Source organism: Kryptolebias marmoratus, linkage group LG2 (genome assembly GCF_001649575.2).
Source record: "Kryptolebias marmoratus isolate JLee-2015 linkage group LG2, ASM164957v2, whole genome shotgun sequence".
Taxonomy (NCBI): domain Eukaryota; kingdom Metazoa; phylum Chordata; class Actinopteri; order Cyprinodontiformes; family Rivulidae; genus Kryptolebias; species Kryptolebias marmoratus.
In genome coordinates this window covers 13024778-13046670 of record NC_051431.1, presented here as the reverse complement: position 1 = coordinate 13046670, position 21893 = coordinate 13024778, and the positions used below count along the sequence as shown (strand labels likewise).

The following is a 21893-nucleotide window of genomic DNA, read 5'->3' as shown; positions in this document are numbered from 1 at the left end:
AATTTTGTTTCAATATCAGCGGTGTTGCTAGAATCGCTTGAGTACGTCAATGGACTGACTGTGACCTGAAATCGATATCCTCTGCCTCACAATCGATACCCAGTGTTGAACTCATTAGAAGAATTACTTTTAGTGAAATACATTATTTATATTGCTGGTGTAAAAACAGTTTACGGTCATAAAGCATGTGATTAACCACAGGAAGTGGAGCTGCCCGAGCTTATAGCAGCAGAAAAAAAGAGGAAGTCATGAAAGTCATGCTGATCAGATATCAAGAAGTACCAAAAATAGATTATAATTTGGACTTTTTTTAGGATCAGAGTTAAAACTCTGACATCCTTTTTTGCATTACAATTTATTTCATGACAGCCTTTTGCTATAGACCAACATAATTTGTTGTAAATTGTTCTGTCACAGACTTTTTTTTTTCTTTCTTGTAAATGTCAAAAACAAAATTTATCAAAATGTTTAGGGTAAAAAAAAAAAAATGTTTGTCCTTCAACGTTTGTTGTGAGTGGACTGTGTCAAAAACTGGAGTAAAGGTCAAAATGTCTTCATATTTGTGTAAACCTTTGTGTGTCCTAAATAAATAAACAAAGCACATGTTAAAAGAACAAATGCTGGTTTTCAGTTGGGATTAGAAGATATAAAAAATGTGAACTCCAACATTGCTGCCTCACAAGAGTTTTATAAATAGTTAAGTAAGATAACAGACTAACAACACGCAACATTTCAAGCGTTATTTACATTTTGTCAGAAAAGAAACAGAAGATGTAGTGATCAGCAATGAAGTGAACCTCTTTTATATTAAACCTTTTATTCAATGCACATGTAAGTAAGCACTTCAATAAATAAATGTGTGTCTGTGCGTCAGAGTACCACTACTGTTCGTGCTGTTATACTGGCATGCCATAATAAAACGGAGCCATGCTAAGTTGCACCTTTTTGTTTTTTCCTGCTGTGATAAGTTCAAATGTCTCTGAGAAAGCTTCATCTTCCAGAGTAGTTCTCCGCTGGCTCACAACTGAGTACCCCTACATAGGCTTAAGTAATCAATCAGTTTGTGTTGTCAAAGGAAGACTAAATGCTTTTTTTTTTTTTTTTTTTGCACAACCCAGAGTCACCTCTTTCATTTCCCAAATCCGTGAATTGGTCAGTTTAACAGATGGAAAATTGATCACAAACAAAAGAGCGTGGGATTTTCTAGTGTGAATGTCTGGCTCGCTGCGTCTGATTCATCCTCTGCCTCTCCATCTGATTCGCCCCTCCGCATATAATTCTCATCTCCTGAGTGTTTCTGCTGCTAAATCGGTTCTCCTCCTCCTACACAACACAGCACCGTGTCAGGACTGAAAGGTTTTAAGTACTATACAGATACACTCAGCAACACCAACCGTCCACCTCCATTCTTTTACATGGATGCCGTATTTAGACCCTGTGCCATTCATGCTTTTTGTTTGTTTGGGATTTTTTTGCGGATGGCACACGCTGCAGTTTAATCACAGTGTGAGCCCCCGTGGTTGATTGTGTAGCGTTTTTCGCTTGTTCTTATTTTCTCTTGCTGCAGCAGTCTGTTTTTTTGTTTTGTTTTGTTTTGATAGTTCTACTGAAATGTGGTCTTTCTGTGTGTATTCACTTATCCCCTCTTTTCCTCACCCCCCCATCGCCCCCTCGTTCCTTCATCCTCTCCCTTTTTCAGGTGATGGAGACGAAGAACATGCTGTACTTAGTCACGGAGTATGCCAAGAATGGCGAGATTTTCGGTGAGTCTTCTTTTTTTTTTTTCAGTACGAGATCAGTCCTTTCCTAAATAATTAGCAATGTTGCCCAACCTCGGCCATTCACGTTCTTTATTTATCAGCCAATCCAAAACATTGCTCTTCTGCATCAGAATGGTTTTTGACAATCAAGGAAGTATCCGAGTCCTTTGAGTTTGCTTTCCTCCCACAGGTGTCCCAGCCCCAGTCTCAAAGGTCATATGATTAGTGGAAATGTGCGAACAATGTCCTGATGTAACCTTCGTCATGTGCTACTAGCATTTTTCTGAATGTGCTGACATTGTCTTTTCAAATAAAATGACATCACTGATAGCCTGTCGAGGCCACAGAGAGGCAACCTCAAAGAGAAAAAAGTTAATTTATTACCAAAGGTGCTGCCGAATCACCTGCATGGAACAGATTTACGGCCCGAACATTCATAATTGCACACGGTATCAAGATTACTTTCTTTCCGCTGCCAAGTACCAATGTAATTTCTTCCAATTAAAATGGCAGTTACATTACATTTGAATATTGTTTGTGAAATTATTGTCCCCGGTTAGAAGTTTAAAAGTATGCGCTTGTTTGTTTTTGTTCAGTTTATCTTTGTTTGCACTTTACAAACAGCTTTGCATCATATGACACGAGTGAAACATGTGACAGAGGAGGGTGAGAAGCTCTAAAGCTTTCTCAAGTAATCTTGTATTCCAAATCAAAACTTTAGAAGTGAAAACTGTTCATCACTAATGCCAAAATGTATGATCATTTAATGATTTTAAAGTCACAGAGGATAAGCAAAGCGTACAGATACTCACAATCTGAGGAGATAGGGCAGACAGGTGTAAAATATTCCAATCTTTGGCAATTATAAATATGTTGGTCAATAAGTCTATGGATATTATTTACAGCTGTATAAAACTTTTGTCTTACAGAAGAGTTTAAGCAAAATAAATAAATAAATAAATAAATACAATTACTTGCAGTCTTGCCACACCTAAATTTCAGAAGTCATTGTGGAAAGATTGCTATCATCATCATTCTGGAAATTAATGTTATAAAATTCCAAGAAACCATTACAATTTTGAGATTATATAGATGCTACAACAAAACTTCCACTGACTTGTCATATTGGCATTAATATCTTTGCTAACAACAAAGACCAAATGTGGCAGTTTTGGCACATTTGTTTTGAGCCAAAGCTTGGTGAGGTAAACAAATTACAGCAGAAAGACTATGGGAACAGACTTTTAAAAAAATGGTTCTTTTTGTAAAGATAATGTTTTCCAAGCAGGATTCATACACACAAAATTGTTCTGTAAGGAAATAGGCTCATATTTGCTATGCTGAAGTGGTTTAAGTTCCTAATAGGGCTGTTCTCCGCACAGTAGAAATGTCAGCTGAGATGCACTGTTTTAATGTGGGGGGGATTAAAAAAAAACAAAACATCAGTGCAAGCAAAGACAAACAAGTCCGAACACAGCAAGAATAGTACTTGAAGATAAAATTTCTCTTGGTTTCCCATTGCACTGTTATGAGGTTTATCTAACAGGCACTATTTATCTGCGATGAGTACAGAATCCAATCTTCAGTCCAGCTCATTCCACATCAGCTCATAAAAATGTCCATTTTTTCCTTCTCTTTTTTGCTGTTTTTTTCTAAATGTTTAGATCAAGGCAGGCTGCGTTGTTGTTTTTTAAAGATGTTGATGAAGATATATTGGCTATGTGGTTTTAACAAATACAGTATAAATGTACTTAAATGATAAATATTAATACGTAGTCAGGCAAACAAAGATAAAATCTGATAAAATGACAACAAACTTCAGCAGGAAAATCTAAAAACTAGTTTATTAGGAGCTCATTTTAAAAAGCCGTTTTCAAACGGGGTTCAAATGTGTACAGAGATATCGTGCGTCTCTGTCAGATCGTTAGTGATAGAGCTCTGACAGACAAAGCACGGCCACTTCAATATCTTCAATCCTAATCCTGGAATCTCCAATACTGACCCACCAGGCTTCGCCCAGGTTCATGTGTGGTTAGACTTCCACTGATATATATATATATATATATATATATATATATTCAGGGTCTAGTCCCAAATGTGTCTTTTAAAAATGTGATAAGTAGAATCTGAACCTCAATTCTGAAACACACAGGCAACCTGTGAGGTGAAGCTAAAATTAGGTTTATGCATTCTCTTCTGCAGCAGTCGGTGAGGAGCACGCCTGCTTGGTTTCAAAGTGAAGTCTGAAATGGTTGGATTTCTTTCGGTGTGCATAGATTGTTTTACATTAGTTTTGATGGAATAAATGCAATTGCTATCATTTGGGGCAAAAGGGAATGTCATAAATTTTGAGATTCTTTGTAATTAAATAAAATGACAGTTACAAGATATTGTACATTGTGTGCCAAAAAAACTGCAGTCAAATTAAACAAAAATAAGAAGTGGCAGGCCTAAAAACTATCTGCAGAAAATAAGAAATGGGGGGAAAAAAATCCAGCAAAGACCTGACGCAGGACTGGAGAGGTAAATCATCCCTTAGTTGAACTACCATGTGCTAAGATTTTAGCTAATAAATCTTTGGGAATTGCTTGGTTGGTGTTAAAGTACTATTTTATGTATGTCAAATCCTGCTTTTTTATTTTTATTGATTAGACAAGAACACAATTGAAAATGGGTCCCTTGCTAAATTGTCTGTTACATGTCAACACAACGCTGGTTTATTTCTGGAGTTTATAAAAGCCTTATTGGGCTTGAATAGTCAGAATTTAAGTGTCTGAAACAAAAACATTCTTCTAAATATGGTCAGGTAGTCAAATAAAAAAGAGTGAAAAAGCTGCTAGAGTTAAAAAAAAAATACTTTGAAAGACCTTCAGATAGTCTGGAGAAGTATTGATCAGGTCCATTTTTAAAAGATTACAAAACAGTTTAGTTTATTGGAAACAAAATATAAAGAAACTAGGAATGATTTAGGAACGAATTAGGAAAGACTTGTGCACAAAAAAATGAAAGAAAGAAAAGAGCTTAGTGCAAATCTTTGTTGTACTCCTCAAAATATGTTCTGTGAAAAAGAGACGATCATTTGTTGCAATGCTAAAAGTCCTAAAGGATAGAACTGAACAGTTGGGTAACAAGAATCCTCTGCAAAATGAAGATTATTAAGGATTTTGAGGCAAGCAGCCTCAGGCTATTGCTTGTTATAAAGGCAGACAGAATTTTTTGAACTAAACGAGTTCCTGAAATGAATTTAATTAACTGTTCAAAGGAAAGGGCAGGTCATGCAGATTTGAGAGCGATCCTGACACTTTAAACCTTGCTCCGACAGTCTGCAGTCATTAGCTGCCTTAAACAGCGTCCGAGCGTTTAATTTAAATCGCTTCTTTTCCACTGAAGCAGTTCCTGCCCACAAAAAGGAGAAGGCCATATAAAGTTAGCAAAGTGTTTTCTGGTGGTTTGTGCTTCATTTTTTTACCTTGTCTGGAAGGAACAGGAATGTTGGAGACCAAGGTCTGGAAGTGCAGGAAAGATTTGAGAAGGAACTGCATGGAGGATTGCTTGACTGGCAAATCCGTTTTTAGAGCAAACGTTCTTAATGAAGATTAGCAGAGTCTTGAGTTGAAGTGGACTGTTCTGGTTTACAGCTACATTTGCAAAAACATGGCATGGATGGGAAAGTGATTGGAAGAAAGTACAATATTTAGTTATAAAAACAAAATCTCCATTTGGTAGGCACAAAGATGGATTGATTATAAATTATTTTATTTTTACACCTAAAGGGAAGGCTATATATACAATAATATCATTAAAAGTGCTACAGGTGAACAATACAAATACATAAAGGATGTATTTTCTAACAGACTACAGGTCCATGCCATAGCAACCCTGAGACCCAGTCCAAATAGGACTACAGTTTTGTGAATACACAGTTTATTTATTTATTTTTTTATCAGCCGTACATCCACATGGAAACGGCCTTTGCGTTTCCTGTTGCATTTTTTTTGTGTGGATAGCCTAAACACAACCTTTGAAAATGATGGTGTTATGGACCCAGCTCCTGGCTAACCTACAACCCCAGTAATGACAGATTACATGTTTGTGTTGCAGATGCCTTCGTATTCTGTTTTGCTTCAATGAACAGACGTGGATGATGAACAATAACATTGCCTTGAATAGAGCAAAGCAAAACCCCTTATTATTACATCAAATAATCCAGTGCCAAAAAGCGTTTTTAACACTTTATTGAACTGTCAACAACATTAAAGCAAACGGTGCAGAAAAAGGTCAAAAGTATACATTAAAAATGTAAAAGTCTGACAGATGTATATAGAATTTTCCCTGAACTTCTTGAACATTATGAGGAAAACACTTCCCACTCTCAATGGATACTCTGCATGAAATCATTTTATTATGTCTCCATATTTAGACCGACACAACTGTATTTTTACTTAAAATCTTTTCTTGATTCTGAGATAAAGTATTCCTGCTTAAAATATTTAAGAAATGTCATCTGTAACTTCTTTTGGGAAAATTAGGTCATGTTTTACTCCTTTAGCTACTTAACTAATTAAGACCTGATTTGACATGAGAGTATGGCTAATCCCTTTCTGAGAGGATCCCTAAGGTCTTAAAGGTGAAAAGTATTTTGAAGCTAACATAAATTTTAAAAAGTCATAAATGGTGCTTGTCTGTCATTTAAAAGAATTTACACTCATTTAAAATGTATAATAAAAGATCAACAAAATTACTAGGGTCTTGTTGGCATTTCCGTGATCACTCAGAAGTGTGGCGTATCCACTGCCAAACAGAGGAATGCAAACAAGGAAGTAAATGGCAAATAAGGATAGTGTGTTGGTGAAATGGTTACAATTAATTGTATAACCATTAAATTGTGAGTCATTCTTCAGCTTCCCGAAGGACAAGAAAGTTTGATGGATGTAGTCAGTTTAGCTCCTGGTGAAAATGACAACCCGAAGTCTGGTGACTGACAGTAGAGTTAACGTTTTGAAGAGGACCATCTGAGATCTAAACCTTCAATTAAAGAACCACCACCCCTAGCTGTCTGGATGGGAAACTCCTTGAAGACTGTGTGATGTCATTGCACAGCTTGGGGGTTCCCCTTCTGAAAGTTCCTGACAGCATCACTCCAGATCAATGTTTTCAAACCGGTACTCCTGTTAACAAAACTTGCTGCTTCCTCTGTTTCCATTTCCCCTGATAAACACTGTGACTGTAACCTCCTCAGTGTCCTACAGCGGTCTGTCACAGCTGGCCCCGCCTCCTTCTGCATCACTAACTAAGGAGGGAACTCCGCCCACACAGTCCCCCCCACTTCAGGATTTTGACACAAAAAACAAGTCATTAACGTTTTAAATCAGAGGAATGCACCACTAGAGTGTTTTATGATGGTGTTTAACTAAAAGAAAAACATGAGAACTCATTATTTTAATATTTTATTTCATTTCACCTTTAAAAGGTTTTTCAATTCTGAGACTGACACTTTTACGCTTAACAAATTATGAGCAGAAGTTGCTGTTCGGTTCATGAACCTTGTAGGTTGATAGGCTCACCTGTGAGACCGTCTGAGAAGTTTTGCTCTTAACCTACTTCCAGACAGAGGAGCTGATTGCTCAAGCAGTAGGCAGTGTCTTTCGTGTGCTCGTGCATTTTGTTTGTGCGTTTCTGAGTTTGGGACCAGTGCTCCACTTGTGATGTTGACTCAGCAGCAGCAGCAGCTCTTGCTCCTGTGACCTAGAGAGAACTGGGGAGCGGCCTCAAGAAAATCTGAATGGGGGTGGGGGGGGGAAGCAGAGTGGTTAAAAATGCAAAGGGAGTGTAGAAATGTTCAGAGATAAGATGGGCACAGTCTTTACTCAGTGTACACATTTTACAGCTCTGCAGCTTACTGTGCCAAGGGTTGCTTTGTTTAAACTGGTGGTCAAACTTTATGAAGAAGCATTTATCAAATTTAGATAAATGGTATAAATACAGAAAAAATATGCAAATCTCTATAGATTTATTCAAGAACCATCAGTTCTGACAATTTCCTATTATAGCATCTATTCCATTAAATAACCATTCAAAATTGGTCAAGCTCATTTTCTGTAATCCATGGATTATTTTTTTTTCTTCCTCTTTAGACATTATAAAACCATTGTGTCCTGATTCCTCAGACCCCTCTGCTCTGATTGCGCAATGTAATGTAGTTATGTAAGGCATTTATATGTCAACATCAGCTGCAGCAACAGCAGCTTGGAGACACCGAGCGGTAGCTGCTGCAGCGCTGGACTAGTATTGCAGTCTTCAATCTCACAAAATTGAACAATCACTTTTGATTTCCAAATATACTTCCTGAGGTTGGATTGAGTCAGGATGCACTCAGGCAAACAGATAAACTGCCATGGCTGATTCTCTGCTCTCTTCCTCCACTGTTTCCCCCACCGCCCCTGGAGATTTGCCTCCTCTTTGCTGTCATGATGAAATTGTCAGGTCTGTTCTTGGCTATAGTTTACAAAAAGTGGAAGGTGTGTTTGATGGTAGTGCAGTGAATTAAATCAAACGCTTAAAGGAGCTGCGAGGAGGGGGCAGCGTGTGTGTCTTGAGTTGTAAAGACAAAGAAAATCATCTCTGGGTTTAGCTCCAGGAAGCAAAGAATGATGGGTTCGTCCTCACAAAAGCATGGGTGGGCACCGTGATGGGCTCGGCTCAGACGCTGGTGCCAGTTTGTGTTGATGTGCCTTTGTCTGTCTGCCTGTCAGTTTGTCGCTCCACAGTCTGCCTCAACACCGCAGGATGGATCAAACCTGGAAATTGGGTCAACCACAATTTAGGCGAATCGCAGAAAGCGGCGGCAAGAGGGGAGAGGAGACGGAAGAACATAGAGGCGAGAGCAGGGGGACATCCTTTTGAATTTGGGAGGTGGTGGGGAAATGTAGGGCATGCATATTTAAGAAAGCACTGCTGGAGAGAGGGAAGCGTAGTAGCTGGCAGTGAGTCAAATCACTCGTGCACATCTCTTATCTCACTGTTGGAAAGAGACTCAGACACTGAGAGTGTTGACTTCAAAGGAGCACTTAGGCTATTTTTGAGACACATTCTTATTTACATACAGTAGGGTGTCAGTTTCTATCTTTCTATGTGCCATCCTTCATGATTCATAACCAGTTTTTTTTGCTGATCTTGTAGTCACCAGGGTGTGGCAGCTTTGACTTTGATGACCGTAGAAGGAAAGGTTGAATAAAGGAGTGACTGTACATTAGGAATAATTATTATCTGGTGCTAAAAAAACTTGACTGCAATACTTCCATGCATTACATTTTTTTAAGAAAATGACTCAAATCTCGAGGAAAACGTGATGTACATTATATGTGGGGGAAAAAGCTGATTCACTCTAAATTGACTTTTGTCATTAAACTGGAAATCCTAACACCCACCACCGAAAGGTGAAACAGTAGTAATGTTTTTACCTTCAGCATGTACAGTATTTGCCTGTTTGACTGTTGGCAAAGTATCTCATGAACCAGTAGAGGGATTTGAACGAAACTTTTATAAAGTAATCACTGGATGCAAAAAAAAACTGATTAATGTTTGAAGTTAACACACTTCAAGTTGTTTAGCACAGCCACTTGACCTTAGAAACCAACAATGGCTGGAACTCAGTCCGTTTTAGATATTGAGCTATAATTGTATGTGTTAGTAGCTAAGAGTCATTCACAGCACATTCTTTGAACATGAGATCATACAATATTGCATAAGATTGTGCGTAACATTATTTTTCAAGGTTTGACTGAAAGAGCCATAACTATTATTTCGGAACATACGATAATCTTAGTTTTAAAACACTGGCATTAAAGGTGGCAGGCGACATACATTCCTTTTAGGAAATGCTAACCCTTTACATTTGTATCATTTTCAAGCTAAAACAAAAAACAAAAGGTGAAACAAAAATTTGATCTTAAAGGAAAATCACATTTAATATCTAAAACTTTTAGATGTTAAAGACAAATCTGTTCTATTGTGGAACAAACAATAAAGCTATTTATCTATGCAATTGCTGACAGTTTTACACTGTTAAGTTAATAGATTATAAGTAGATACAAAACTACAGAAGTGGAACTTGAGAGAAGGTGTTGTATAGTCAGTCTGATGGCTGACAGACTGGACCAATTACTGAATGTCTTTTATCTTGACTGTGGTAAATGACATCACCCCACTTTACCTCGGTGTAATTCTTATGAGCCTAAAATGTATTTCCTTGCAGAGAGTTTGACAGTTCCAGACACCCCTCTTTGGAAACTTGCAGTGTGTTTTCAGCTGAGTGACAGGCAGGATTTTATGTAGCATCTTTGAGAGATTTCACCTGCCGTATAGGAAACTATTGTACGGAACATGCATCAAATCAAACTGACATGTTTTTTTCCTTATTTGAAAGTTGATCTGAGGTAATTTGTTCTCATTTTCAAGTCATTTCAGACATCTGGAAACAGTGTGTTTTACTTTGCCGTTTTCTTTTTTTTTGATTGCAGAAAGATTGAACTGTGGATTTTCCATATTTTCTCTTGCAAGCTTCATTTTTAATAACATTCAATTCATCTATTACTGCAACCCATTCCCAAAAAACTGGAAGTGCTAAAGCTCTCGCTTCTGTGTAAATTGTCGTTCATTCTTTCTCGCAACACTTACAGTTCGTGTACATGTTCTGGCATTAAGGATATGGTGTGGGGAGGTTTTAGTTGTTCTTTGTTTTTGTCTCATTTCTCCAAAACACATCTTAAGATGTACAAGGTTAATGTTGGATTTTTAGTTCTGACATTCTGCTCAGATTTGCTGTTTAAAAATACTTGAAGAAAATTGACAATTTCATACTTTTTTGTAATATCAAAATAAGAACACAAGTGTTGTGGCCAGTGCATGATTAAAAAGGTAATAACACCAAATGTGTTGTAATTTTTCTATAAAATAAAAGATGAAGCCAAAAAATTCAATAGACCTATTAATATATTAGTTATTTATCAGCCCTGATTGTTTAAAAACTCCTGCTTTTATGAAATGTGTAAATGAGTGTGTCTGTGTAAACATTTACAAGAGGATCTTTTTTTGCTTCCTTTTTGCCTAATCCACCATTTTGTTTCCATTTGAATGGGCAGTTTTATTTGTCACTTTTCAGTGAAGGAGTTAAAGAAACCTTTGCTGTCATGTTCCAGTTGCTGCAGTTCGTTCAGTGGTGTTATATCAAATAAAGGGACAGCAATCAGCTCCAGCTGGCTCAGATCCACTTAAACCTTTAGCATGTTTGTATTAAATCAGCACCGACATCTATCAACATGCATATAGATGTGACTTTAATGAGGATTGTGCTCTTTAAGTGGTTTGGGCATCAACTACTGTGTGCGTGTGTTTGCCTCTTGTTCTCTACACAAACACAAGTATCTCCATGCTCCTCATGCTTTCCCCCCACAGTGATATCTGAAGTCTTGCCAGAGCTCCGTCCAACAAGCCAATTTGTATCCATGATGTTTGTCCTGTCCAAACCTGAGCAGCTGTTAAGAGACTTAGCTCCTCACCCGGCTCTCCGCAGAAGTGGAACACAGTGGTTGTTGAGCTGTTTCCCTAATACCCCTATGATTCATACTTGTTCTGTTCCCTTTCCCAGAATGGCGTTCTGCATGCCTCACAGTGCTGAGGTCTGTACCCTCACCAGCACTGTATCAGTGGATTACTCATCGTTCAACTGGGGCAACATATTGCATTTTGTGTGTGTGTGTGTGTGTGCGTGCGTGTGTGTGGCAGTTCTAACAGTAATGGTTTGTTGTTCAAGTGCCACTGAGTAACACAAAGCTTCTCCTTGTTCTTACAAAAATAAATTACATTGTTAAAGTTAAGCAAAGCGTTAAAATACTCTCCCAGTGTTTGTTTTATACCTGGAAACTTGTAAATCTTTAAGCGGCAGTCGGAAGCCTGGAAACCAAAATGCTTTAAAAGTCAGAGTTTTTTACTCTCAAAAGGGAATATTTGCTAGTTTTCTTGATCTCCCATGATTGTAACAGAATATATTTGAATTGTAGACTGCTTGTTTGACCAAAAAGGTAGTAATAGAGCTAATTGCTAATTAATTAGCTCCAGTCCTCACAAAACTACTTTAGACATGTTTTGCATAGCCAAGAATGGAAAAATTATCCATTCCAAACGGCAAAGATTGTCTAAAAGTGTATGATGTTATATTTTGATCGTCATAGTTCCTCCTTTTGTTGTGGCAGAGATACATTTTTAGACAGATTTTATCTGACAATGGGGTTAAGGAATGTACTAACAACTTAAGGCTCTTTAGCCGCCTGACAGTCACCTCATCTGAACACAAGATTGTTGTCTGGTATTTTAGCTGATGGAGGCAGACCAACAAATGGGACAGATTTGATCCTAGAACAATTAAAGGCCTGCCACTGTCGATTTCAGACGACCTCGACACATTCCTCTCCCCAGTGTGCCTTTTGATTAGCATTGACGCTTGAAGGATGCCTTTGTCACCGAGGAGCCTCTTTTATGAAATTCGCCAGCTACCATCTAATCATGTTCTCTATCTGACAGATGTGAACTATTTATCAACCATTCTGATGATTGTAGACGTTTTATAGAGCAGCTTTGGTTTTCGAGTCATTTTTACTGTCTACGATTTATTTAAACACAAAGCTGACCCTTTGCTCAACCCTAAACTGAAAAAAGTCTACGTACTGAAGGGTTTTTAGAATGTGAAGCATCAGGAATAATGTTGCACTTCTTTTAATCTTTCATGATTAGCTGCTTGCATACTGTTTCTGATGTTCCAAGTTTATGAACACAAATTAACTGGATTCTTCTTATTTTATTCTTTACTTGCACATCATTGAAATAGTTGTACGTGTTTAGTGCGAGGCTTTGCAGCTACATCTATGCCTGGCCGTGTAATTTTCAGATGATTTCATTCTTTACATCTCTCTCGTGTCTCCATGTGTTGTTTCGGGTTCTGTTGTGGTTATTGTGCATTGTTGTCAGGTTTAGGCAGTGCTCTGTGTCCATGCCAGCTGGAAGGAAAGCCAGTGCAAAGTGTCCTCTGTTGTTTGCCACTAAGTGCGAATTGAAGAGTTAGCAAGCTATCTAGACAGAGAGGTGTGAAGATGAACCCTGCAGACAACAACAAACACCACACTTTTCAAAGCTCACGGGGCAGTAGCAAATTTTGCATCTTGTGAAATTGTCTGTCGGTCAGCATTTGTAAGAAAAAAAAAATGTAAATTGCAAATTTAGAATGTTAGTAAAACAATCAGGGAGGTGAGAGCAGGCTCTGAGGGAAAGGTAATTGATCTGGACACTTTGTGGAACCCCTCAAGGACAGAACTGAGTTCAGTTTTGTGTTTTTCTAATCAACTGCAAACTCTATTTTCTTTTTTTTTTTTTTTTTTCCTTCCCTGTTCCAAATAGATTCACAGATAAATCAAATAATTTTAATACTCACAGAACTAGAATACAGGGTTATGGTGAGATCAGTGCCTTGATTTGTCCAAACTGTCTGTCTTTTTTTCCCTGTGTGCTGTTTTCTTGCGCCGCCAAATTCGGCATTATTATCCAATCAATCCCCAGCTCAGAAGCTTATCCAAATTTTACTCATGTGGACAACATGTGCTGCAGCACGGTGACCACGCTGTGCGTTCTTCACCATCAGTCTCTGCCTACTCATCAACAGACGGTTAACACAAGAGTTTCCGAAGATAAATTACATCTTGTACAGAATCTGTTTTCTAAGCATGCTGAAATGAAGAGCAGCTGTAAACCAGTGCTGGCACCAAGCCTGCACTTCAGTAAAAGTAAATAATTCTTTCAGCAACAGTAATACTCAGAGGAATAATAAAAAATAAAAAAATAGAATCCGTTTGAATGTACTGTTTTCAGCTGTGCAGTGATGCCTTACACTGTGTCTGAAAGGTCTGATGAGGACTGATGTTGTGTAATCTGCATAAAATATCATCTGTATGTGGTTTGAACATGACACGTCACCGCTTTCCAATGCCTGTCTCTTTGGCTGCAGACTATCTGGCAAAGCACGGCCGTCTGAGTGAGCTGGAGGCCAGGAGGAAGTTCTGGCAGATTCTGTCTGCCGTCGAGTACTGTCACAACCGAAACATCGTCCACAGGGACCTGAAGGCAGAAAATCTGCTGCTAGACGGCCACATGAACATCAAGATTGCAGGTACTGTAAACACGGCAGTGAGGGGAGTGGTTCCGTAATCTCACTGAGAGATTAAGATCTTGTCAACAATGAAACCCAGTTTTCCAAAATGATTCTTTTTATTTGAATGTTTCTAAAAAAAAATCCTCTTAAACATGGTATTGTTTCTGGAAATGTTTTCATCCACATGGAATCGCCACAAACAGCGTAAAATGTTAAAAGGCCTGGATGTGGGGCTACAAAAATACACCAAAAACAGGAAACCTGGAGGCCTGGAGCGTGTGCATAAAGCTGCACTCTGGGTACAAAATGTAAACACAACAAGAGGAGGACTCCCTCGGGCCATAGGTTAGATTAGAGATGGGGGTTACGACATCAGTGTTTTCAAAAGATTGCATTTTGTCTGTCTACGCAAAGATGACTTTTTTTTTATTTTGAAACCCATTTTTCAAAAACAAACAAAAAAAATATATATACTGTTTTGGTGCTGCTAAAACACGTGGACAGGGCCTAAAAAAACAACAAATATTTAAGTGGAAACTTGGATTTGTTGCCTGTCGTGGTCTCGGCCCTGATGTTGCTCAAAAATATCTGAACTTTCTGCTCAAGACATTCGCACAGTGTTAAGTATCGATCGAGGGGCTGTTTGCAAGATAGCTGCCGGCTGAAAGAGGTTATAATCTTAAAATGTCACCAAGAGTTCAGAGGTTTGACTGACTGTGTTTTCAAAACTGAAGATCAGAGGAGCTTCAAAATCCATCCCCCCCTTTCAGCTTTAAATTTTGAGAGGGAAACATTAAAGATGACACAGGAATCGACTAAAAAGCAGGGATGATACTCATCTGGAGGACTAGAGTCAATTTTTTTTAAAAGTAAACAAGGAGCATTTGGAGCTATCTTGTGAGAATGCCAACCAGTAGAGGAGGGGAAGCCTCTTGAAGTGAGAGAGAGATGAGTTTGGTCCTAATGGAGGGGGGAAAAGGTGATAAAATGAAATGGCTACTTTAGGGAAAGAGTTGTGGATAAAAAGATGACGGAGTATACAAGGTGGCAGGGCTGCACCTGCTTTAAGAGACCAAGGTTTATCTCTGCTGATACTGAAGTCCATCAGAGTTGAGGCGATTTTAGATAGGCAGCTAAAAATACAGCTGTAAAAGAACATGCGCCTCAAAGAAAATGGGCTTTGTTCTCAACAGATTTTAAATGATAACTTTTAAGTACTTCAGTTTTGTCCTTTTTTTTTTTAAAGACTTGAGATTTCCACTTAGCACCCAATCAATGGTTTATCCAAGTGTTCAGTGGCTTTAATTCTTCAAAAAAGTAAAAAGCAAATTAAGATAAAACGAACACAACTTTAAATTTATTGATAAATTAGAAATGTGCATTTTAGCCGTGTCATTTCTGCAATCATCCTTTTTACTGTTTCTCAGAAGGCTCCGAGATGAAGATGTTATTACCCCAGCAGTAATTTTCACAAACACGTCTGACTCACGGCAGATTTTCAGCACCGCAGATTAGATTTGAAGCAGGAAAACAATGAACAGAACATTACCCGACTTGTGATTACAGAAATTGTCTCTCAGCAGCAGAAAGGTACATTCTGTGCTGCTCTGAACCCAAAACATGCAATTACAAGTTTGGTAAATGGTACATAAAGTTTAGATGAGTTTAAATGCCAGATTAATCCGATACATTAGATTAAGTTGTTCACATTTCTGTACTGAATTAGTATTATTGATCAACCTTTCACTGACTCAGTGTAAAAGACAGGATAAAATTTATTCTACTACTCCCTTTTTATGCTAATGCTTTGCTAATCTGCATCTAAAGCTGCAAATGGTGATTATTTTTAATCTTTGATAAGTAATAAACACAGCCAAACTAACTGTACGAACTCTAATTGTGGAAGCATCTAGCGAAATAAGAACTTTGCTGTAAGAAGTGGCAAAAAAAAAAAGCAGGAAAGATGGAGGCGGAGGAATGAAAGAAGCGTTAGTTTTCAGGACCTTGTTAGGTCAGGTTAGGGGCATTTCAGTCAGCAGACAGATGGAAAATAAGATTAGCCTTTTGCAACTTGCAAAAAGAAAGTGTAAGCGCAGCTGGATGAGGATTAAAAAGGGTTCAGAACTCACATTTAGGATACATTAACTTCACTGGACAAGAAAGTAGTAAAACCTGCCTTTTATTAATACAGCCAGCTGTTCTGCCACTGCAAGCCCCCCAGGCTGCACATGAAGGGCCACAGCTAGATGCTGCCATTTGTCCTTAGAAAAAACATAGAAGTCAATGTAATAAAAATAAAAAGCCAAGCAATGTGAAACTAAAGGCGATGTATAAGCTTTTAAAACAACTTTCACGTGAACTGCTATTAGATTTGTGGAACTGGATAAGGTTTGCTGCGAGCACACGCAAATTGACAATTTTTGACTGGTACACAATATGTTTCAGAGGAGTTGTGTTCTTAGTCAAGTTCATTATGTTATGACTCAGGACATCAGTCCTCAGCCATCCTTTTATTCGTGAACACGGCTCCTCAGATGTTTGGTATTTTTGCGTCATAAATTACACGAGCAATTAGTTAATTCTGTTTTTCCTGTTATTTCCACACCTGTCTGAATTCTGTAGACTGTAGACTAGACAAAGTGTCGATGCTCCTGCTTTTGTTTTTGTTTTTTTTCAGTCCAGCCAGGTCTCCCAGTTTTCTAAAGGCCAGCTCTGGTCAGTCTGTATGAAGCTTTACTGGCGGTCAGGCAAGGAAAGGTCACACTCGTGGCGGCTGCAGAGGAGAGTGCAACAGTAGCAGCAGGGAGTGCCCTTAATGTTTTCACTTCAAACAACCTCTTTTGGGTCGAGTTGACAGATTGAAGGGGACGGAAAGAACGGAGCAGAAATAACAAAAACAAGAGGGAGTGGCTGGATCGGAAAAAGACAAGTCTTCTTATTGCTCGTTTTTTTTGGGGGGGAGGTGGTTAATTTAGCTTTGGGATTAATAAAAAATGTAATTATTTTAGTTCAATATTATATATGTTTTTTTTCTTTTAGATGTGTTCACATGTTACAGGCTTATTAAATGCTGTTTAATGTTTCCTAAAAAATGAAGCCATCTAAATGGGGATGTTGCATGAAGTGAACCAAAGCCTAAAGGTGTTTCATGCCCCATTAGGTGATGTAGACACAACAAACATCCTCCTTCTCAGGTTGGCAAAACAGATTTCATTTTGTTTACACGTTGGAATTCTGCTGTATTAGAAACAAACAGAAAACGGTGTGTTTTGTTTAGTTAAAACTTCCCCAAGTAATTCAAAGTCGAGATTAAATTTGTAAATGTTGTATCTGAGGGTTTTTTGGTGTCGGATAAGGTGAACTCTGCAGTAGTTTATATTTTTCTTTAACTTCAGAACATGCAAGGTTAAAGAGAGACATTGGATAACTTTCCCTCTGCTCATTCTGCAACAGAGGTTTCCTAATAACAATTTGAACTTTATTTGTTACACACTCTACTTTCGATTAGGTCATGTCTCGCTTTTTTCTGTACATTAGATTGAGATTCAAGTTTGAATCATTTGAATCGTGACGACAAAGATGAAGAGGGGGGAAAAAAGATTTTCGCTTGATTAAAATGTTTAAAAGAAGAGCTGTACTGCTGGTATAGTTATATTTAGCGCTTAATTAAATCTGTAACTGCAGAAATCTGCCCTAATAGCTGCAGGAGTGCACGCATTTGCACTGAGAAGACACAGACTGGCAGGTGAATTGTATTTCCAGTGTAACACGTCTGATATTATGCTAATTCTGTTGTGTGTGACACTCACGTCTCACCACCACCACCACCACCACCGCCCCACCCTTTCCTGTAGAGCTGAGACTGCTGCTAGTAGCCTGCAGCGTGCCGGAGTGTTTGACGTCAACCCGTCTGCTCAGTATTCAGCTCCATGAAATGGGTCACAGCTTCTGACGATAAAACAACTGCACTGCTTTCACTCGCCCGCATCTCAAATTTTACCTCTGTGAAAACATCAGACAGTAAACAGAACTATAAGAAACTCGATATGACACACTTCTTCACCTTTTTGCTTCACTTCTGCCTTACCTGCCGGCTGCCTGCATTGCGATAATTAAACAGTTTGACTGAATGCGCTCACATCTGCTGTCTGCTTTTCAATTCGCTCTTCCTTAATCTCTCAAATCTGATTCCTGCGTGTATTTGGGCTAGAATCTCCTACATTTTTTCCAAGGAATGAACAGATTGCAATCCAGATTATTCATTGTCGTCATCTACTTTTACATTTAGCTTTTTTGTTTTTTTTTGCATTTTATTTAACAGCGGACAGTTGTTAGAAGATTGGTAAAGGCATACAAAAGGAAAGGCTTTTGTATATAAAAGTGGGTCCTAGGATTAGAGTGACAGATGCACTAAATTTTAGACTATTAAACGGAGGAAATAAATAAAACAATAGGATATTCCATGATCTCACTTGTTTAATATACATGTTCTTGACGTTTTTCCCACCAATCTTTCTTCCTTTTGAGGCAGAAATCAATCTCAGTAAATTTAAGTAAATGTCAACTTAAGTACATGAATGCGTCATCACAAATGACTTCAAAGCTCATCTGACAGAAGGAAAAAATAATGCCGCAATAAGACAATGGTGAGATGAGTCACACATTTTAACTGGTGTTTGATTATTAAAATTATTAGCATGCCTAAATGCCTCTTGCGTTGTGGCTTCTCTCCTCTGGTCTCACATTTCTGATGGAAAGGGACAAAGGTGCAAGTTGAGGACCTGAAGGACAAAAACCAAAGATTTATTGATTAGCAAATGAGATAAGAGGCGTGTCCTGTTCTCGAGTTGCACCCTACATGTGCAGCTCAAGCCAGGTAGAAAAATCTCATTGATGACTTTTTAAGTAGCCACTGAAATGATAAAAATCCTGTTTAGAGGTGACTAAATCCCCCTAAAAAAGTAAAAAGTAAAAATGCAGTGAAGCCATTGGTGCTTTTTGTTGGTGCGCCATAAACGGCTAATACTGTTTTTTGAGAATTAAAAGTGGTGATGCAGATTAAAACAGATATTTAAACTTTGATAAACACTTAACTTGATGAGTTTATTCATGAAATATTGTCTGACGTGTCTGTCGTTACTAGCTTTGTAGGAAGCAGTCATTGATTTTATATGTTTGTTTTTTTTAGGGGTATGTCTTCTGCATCCGTTGAAGAAAAAAATATATATATACTACCCATCAGTATATTGTGTTTTTACCATATTTAAGCATTTTGCAAATCTTAAAAGTAACCTAATTTACATGTTTGATAACTAGAAGTTATAGTTTTAGTTTGTTAACTAAAAGCTTCACACAATATGATTAATTTACTGCGTGTTATGTGGTTGATTTGAATTTGATTTAGAGATTATTGTTTATTTGGGGTTTATTGTAAACATTCACAATGAGAAAAGAGAAAAAGAACTTTTCACATCTTATTGTTTGTTTAATCTCACTCCACCTTCAGCCCCATTATATAAACTGGATTTTTTTTTAACTGTAATTTGTTTTGCAATGCATTTTTTATGTTTATGTAACTGTTTTAAATGATGAAAAGTGGGTGTGAGTGGAGACTAAAGTACAGCTGTCTGGTCCCATGACACCATCTCATTGATAATGGAATAACTAAGCATGGAGTCATTTGTTGTCGATTTTTTTGACACAATTGCAGATCTATAAAAACAACTAGCACTACCCATTAAAAGAGGGAGGGATTACATTAACAATAACACAAAACAGGAAAAACAAACTGCAAGTTCTCATATGTAAAAAGGCATTCCTGAACTTAAGAACGAAAGAGAAACAGTCGCATTGAAGATAAAACGGGATTATAATGAAAAATGTGTAAACGTAATCGAAGCTAATATGAAAAATAGGTTGCTTGAGTGATTTCAGGCACTAGAGTTGGCTCAGCGTGATTTTTGGATTGTTTAACCGCACTGTTTGCTTGGATTTTAATAAAAGGCAGGCTTGACATTTTGTGTGTGTTTGTGCTCGTTCTGCGTTTTTCTCCTGAAGATGAAAATCAAAGTTTTAGTCATTTTTCCGACAGCCAATCAGAGCCAAGCACTAATGACCTCATGTTAGTCTCCAGGGGATATTGCCTCATACAAAGACCCATTTCCTCAATGTGCAAAAATGTGGATTGCATACTGCATTACACAAAACCTCTATGTAAACACTCTTGATTATGATGCATAACTACATTTCTTTTTCCTTTTGAAATACTTGAGCATTACTTCATTTTTTGCAAGTTACATGAGGACTACGTCTCCTAAATTGAGTGTTTAAAATGATCTTTAACTTGCTCACCTCTGCGTTTTGACCCCTTTGTAGATTTCGGATTTGGGAACTTCTTCCAGCCCGGGGAGCCTCTAGCCACATGGTGTGGCAGCCCGCCTTACGCCGCTCCAGAAGTCTTTGAAGGACAGCAGTACGAGGGTCCGCAGCTGGACATCTGGGTAAGAAGACAGATTGCATAAAAAAAAAAAAAAAAAAAAACAAGACGGTCCTTTTCATAATTTATTGAAACTACATTGCCATACAGGAAGTGGAAACTTCACTTCCTTTCATGTGTTTTCAAATCCACGTCTCTGATTGATTTCTAACTTTGTTCTCCGTGTTCATCTTGTTTCTAGAGTATGGGGGTTGTGCTTTATGTGCTGGTGTGTGGCGCGTTGCCCTTCGACGGGCCCACTCTGCCCGTGCTCCGACAGAGAGTCCTAGAAGGAAGGTTTCGCATCCCTTACTTCATGACTGAAGGTGAGAAGAGATTTGTATTTCAAGTCTGGGATTTGAAATACAAATTAAGATAAGGAAATCATTCCCTAACCACACCTTAGTACCTCATAATCTTGTAAATGCACACTCATGTGTGCTACTTTGCCTTTTCTAGTGCATTGTGTGTGAAGTAGAGTGATGCACAGACAAGTAGATCATCTTTTTCTAAATAAGTACAACTGAATGTTTGCCGGTAGAGTCTTATGCAGCAGCCACAGTCTGAAGGTCATTTCCTTTCTGAAAGAATATCGTGCTCATTTAAAGGGGATACAGTATGTAGTGCTTCGTCAGTGTTGGCTGTAATTTGTGTTTGAGGGTTCTGTTTGCATGCAGGCTGCAGAGTGAGTCAGGTTGGCTGAAGGTCTCGAAGCAGCCCTGCTGTTAGCTGCTGTACTCGCTCGCTAGCTGGAGATTAAGTCCAGAGCCGGAGCTGTTTACGTAACCTGGGGAAGAGCCAGTGAAGCCCTCCAGCAGTTTGTCTGTCCGTCCCCCTCAGAAGTCTCTGTGCGTCTTGTTTGAGTCACGGTCTCAACCTGCGAGACAGCTTCCTGTCCGTCTGTCTCTCTGTATCTGGGTCTGAAGTCTCCTCTCGGGGTGTGGTGAGAGTCGACCAGATTTGTTTATATTTTTCTGTTCAGGATCTTAAGATCATTAAGACATAAGGGGAATGTACGAGTGTAATATCAGCTCTTGGGCCAGACTGACACTCAAATCCGCCTTCCCACCCCCAGTCCAACCCCTGTTCCTTGAACAAGGAGAACAGAGTGTCCTGATTTCTTCATCCCAGAAGCAGTCCATCCTATTTCTTCTCTCCAGCTAACACCGTGGTACACAACACAGCCTTGTACCATACTGTAAACTCTCACTGGGGGACATCTGATCACTGTGATTAGTGTGCTTCACTCCAACTGTATTAACCACAGCCTCTTGTCTCTGTGGTTGCTGCACATTGCACAGGTGGTTTGAGCTCGGTGTTGCTGCTTGTCACATTTCTGTCTTCTGCTTTCAGTTTTAAAAATGACAACTTGTGTTGCACTTTGTTAGAGGCCACGTCCACAGTACGAATATTTGATATTTGCTTTGTTTTGTTTTAGGCCTCTGTGTTGAAATGGAAAACA

At 38.4% G+C, this 21893-nt stretch overlaps 1 protein-coding gene across 2 annotated transcripts in view; it reads left to right on the top strand.

Moving 5' to 3' along the window:
* sik2b (salt-inducible kinase 2b) overlaps positions 1-21893 on the top strand; it is a 46052-nt gene that overhangs the window by 7254 nt on the left and 16905 nt on the right. For both annotated transcript variants that reach the window (XM_017429010.3, XM_017429011.3), the window contains exons 3-6: positions 1700-1763; positions 13813-13974; positions 20332-20456; positions 20634-20757. In XM_017429010.3, coding sequence (XP_017284499.1) covers positions 1700-1763; positions 13813-13974; positions 20332-20456; positions 20634-20757 — 475 coding nt within the window. The remainder of the gene's footprint in view (positions 1-1699; positions 1764-13812; positions 13975-20331; positions 20457-20633; positions 20758-21893) is intronic.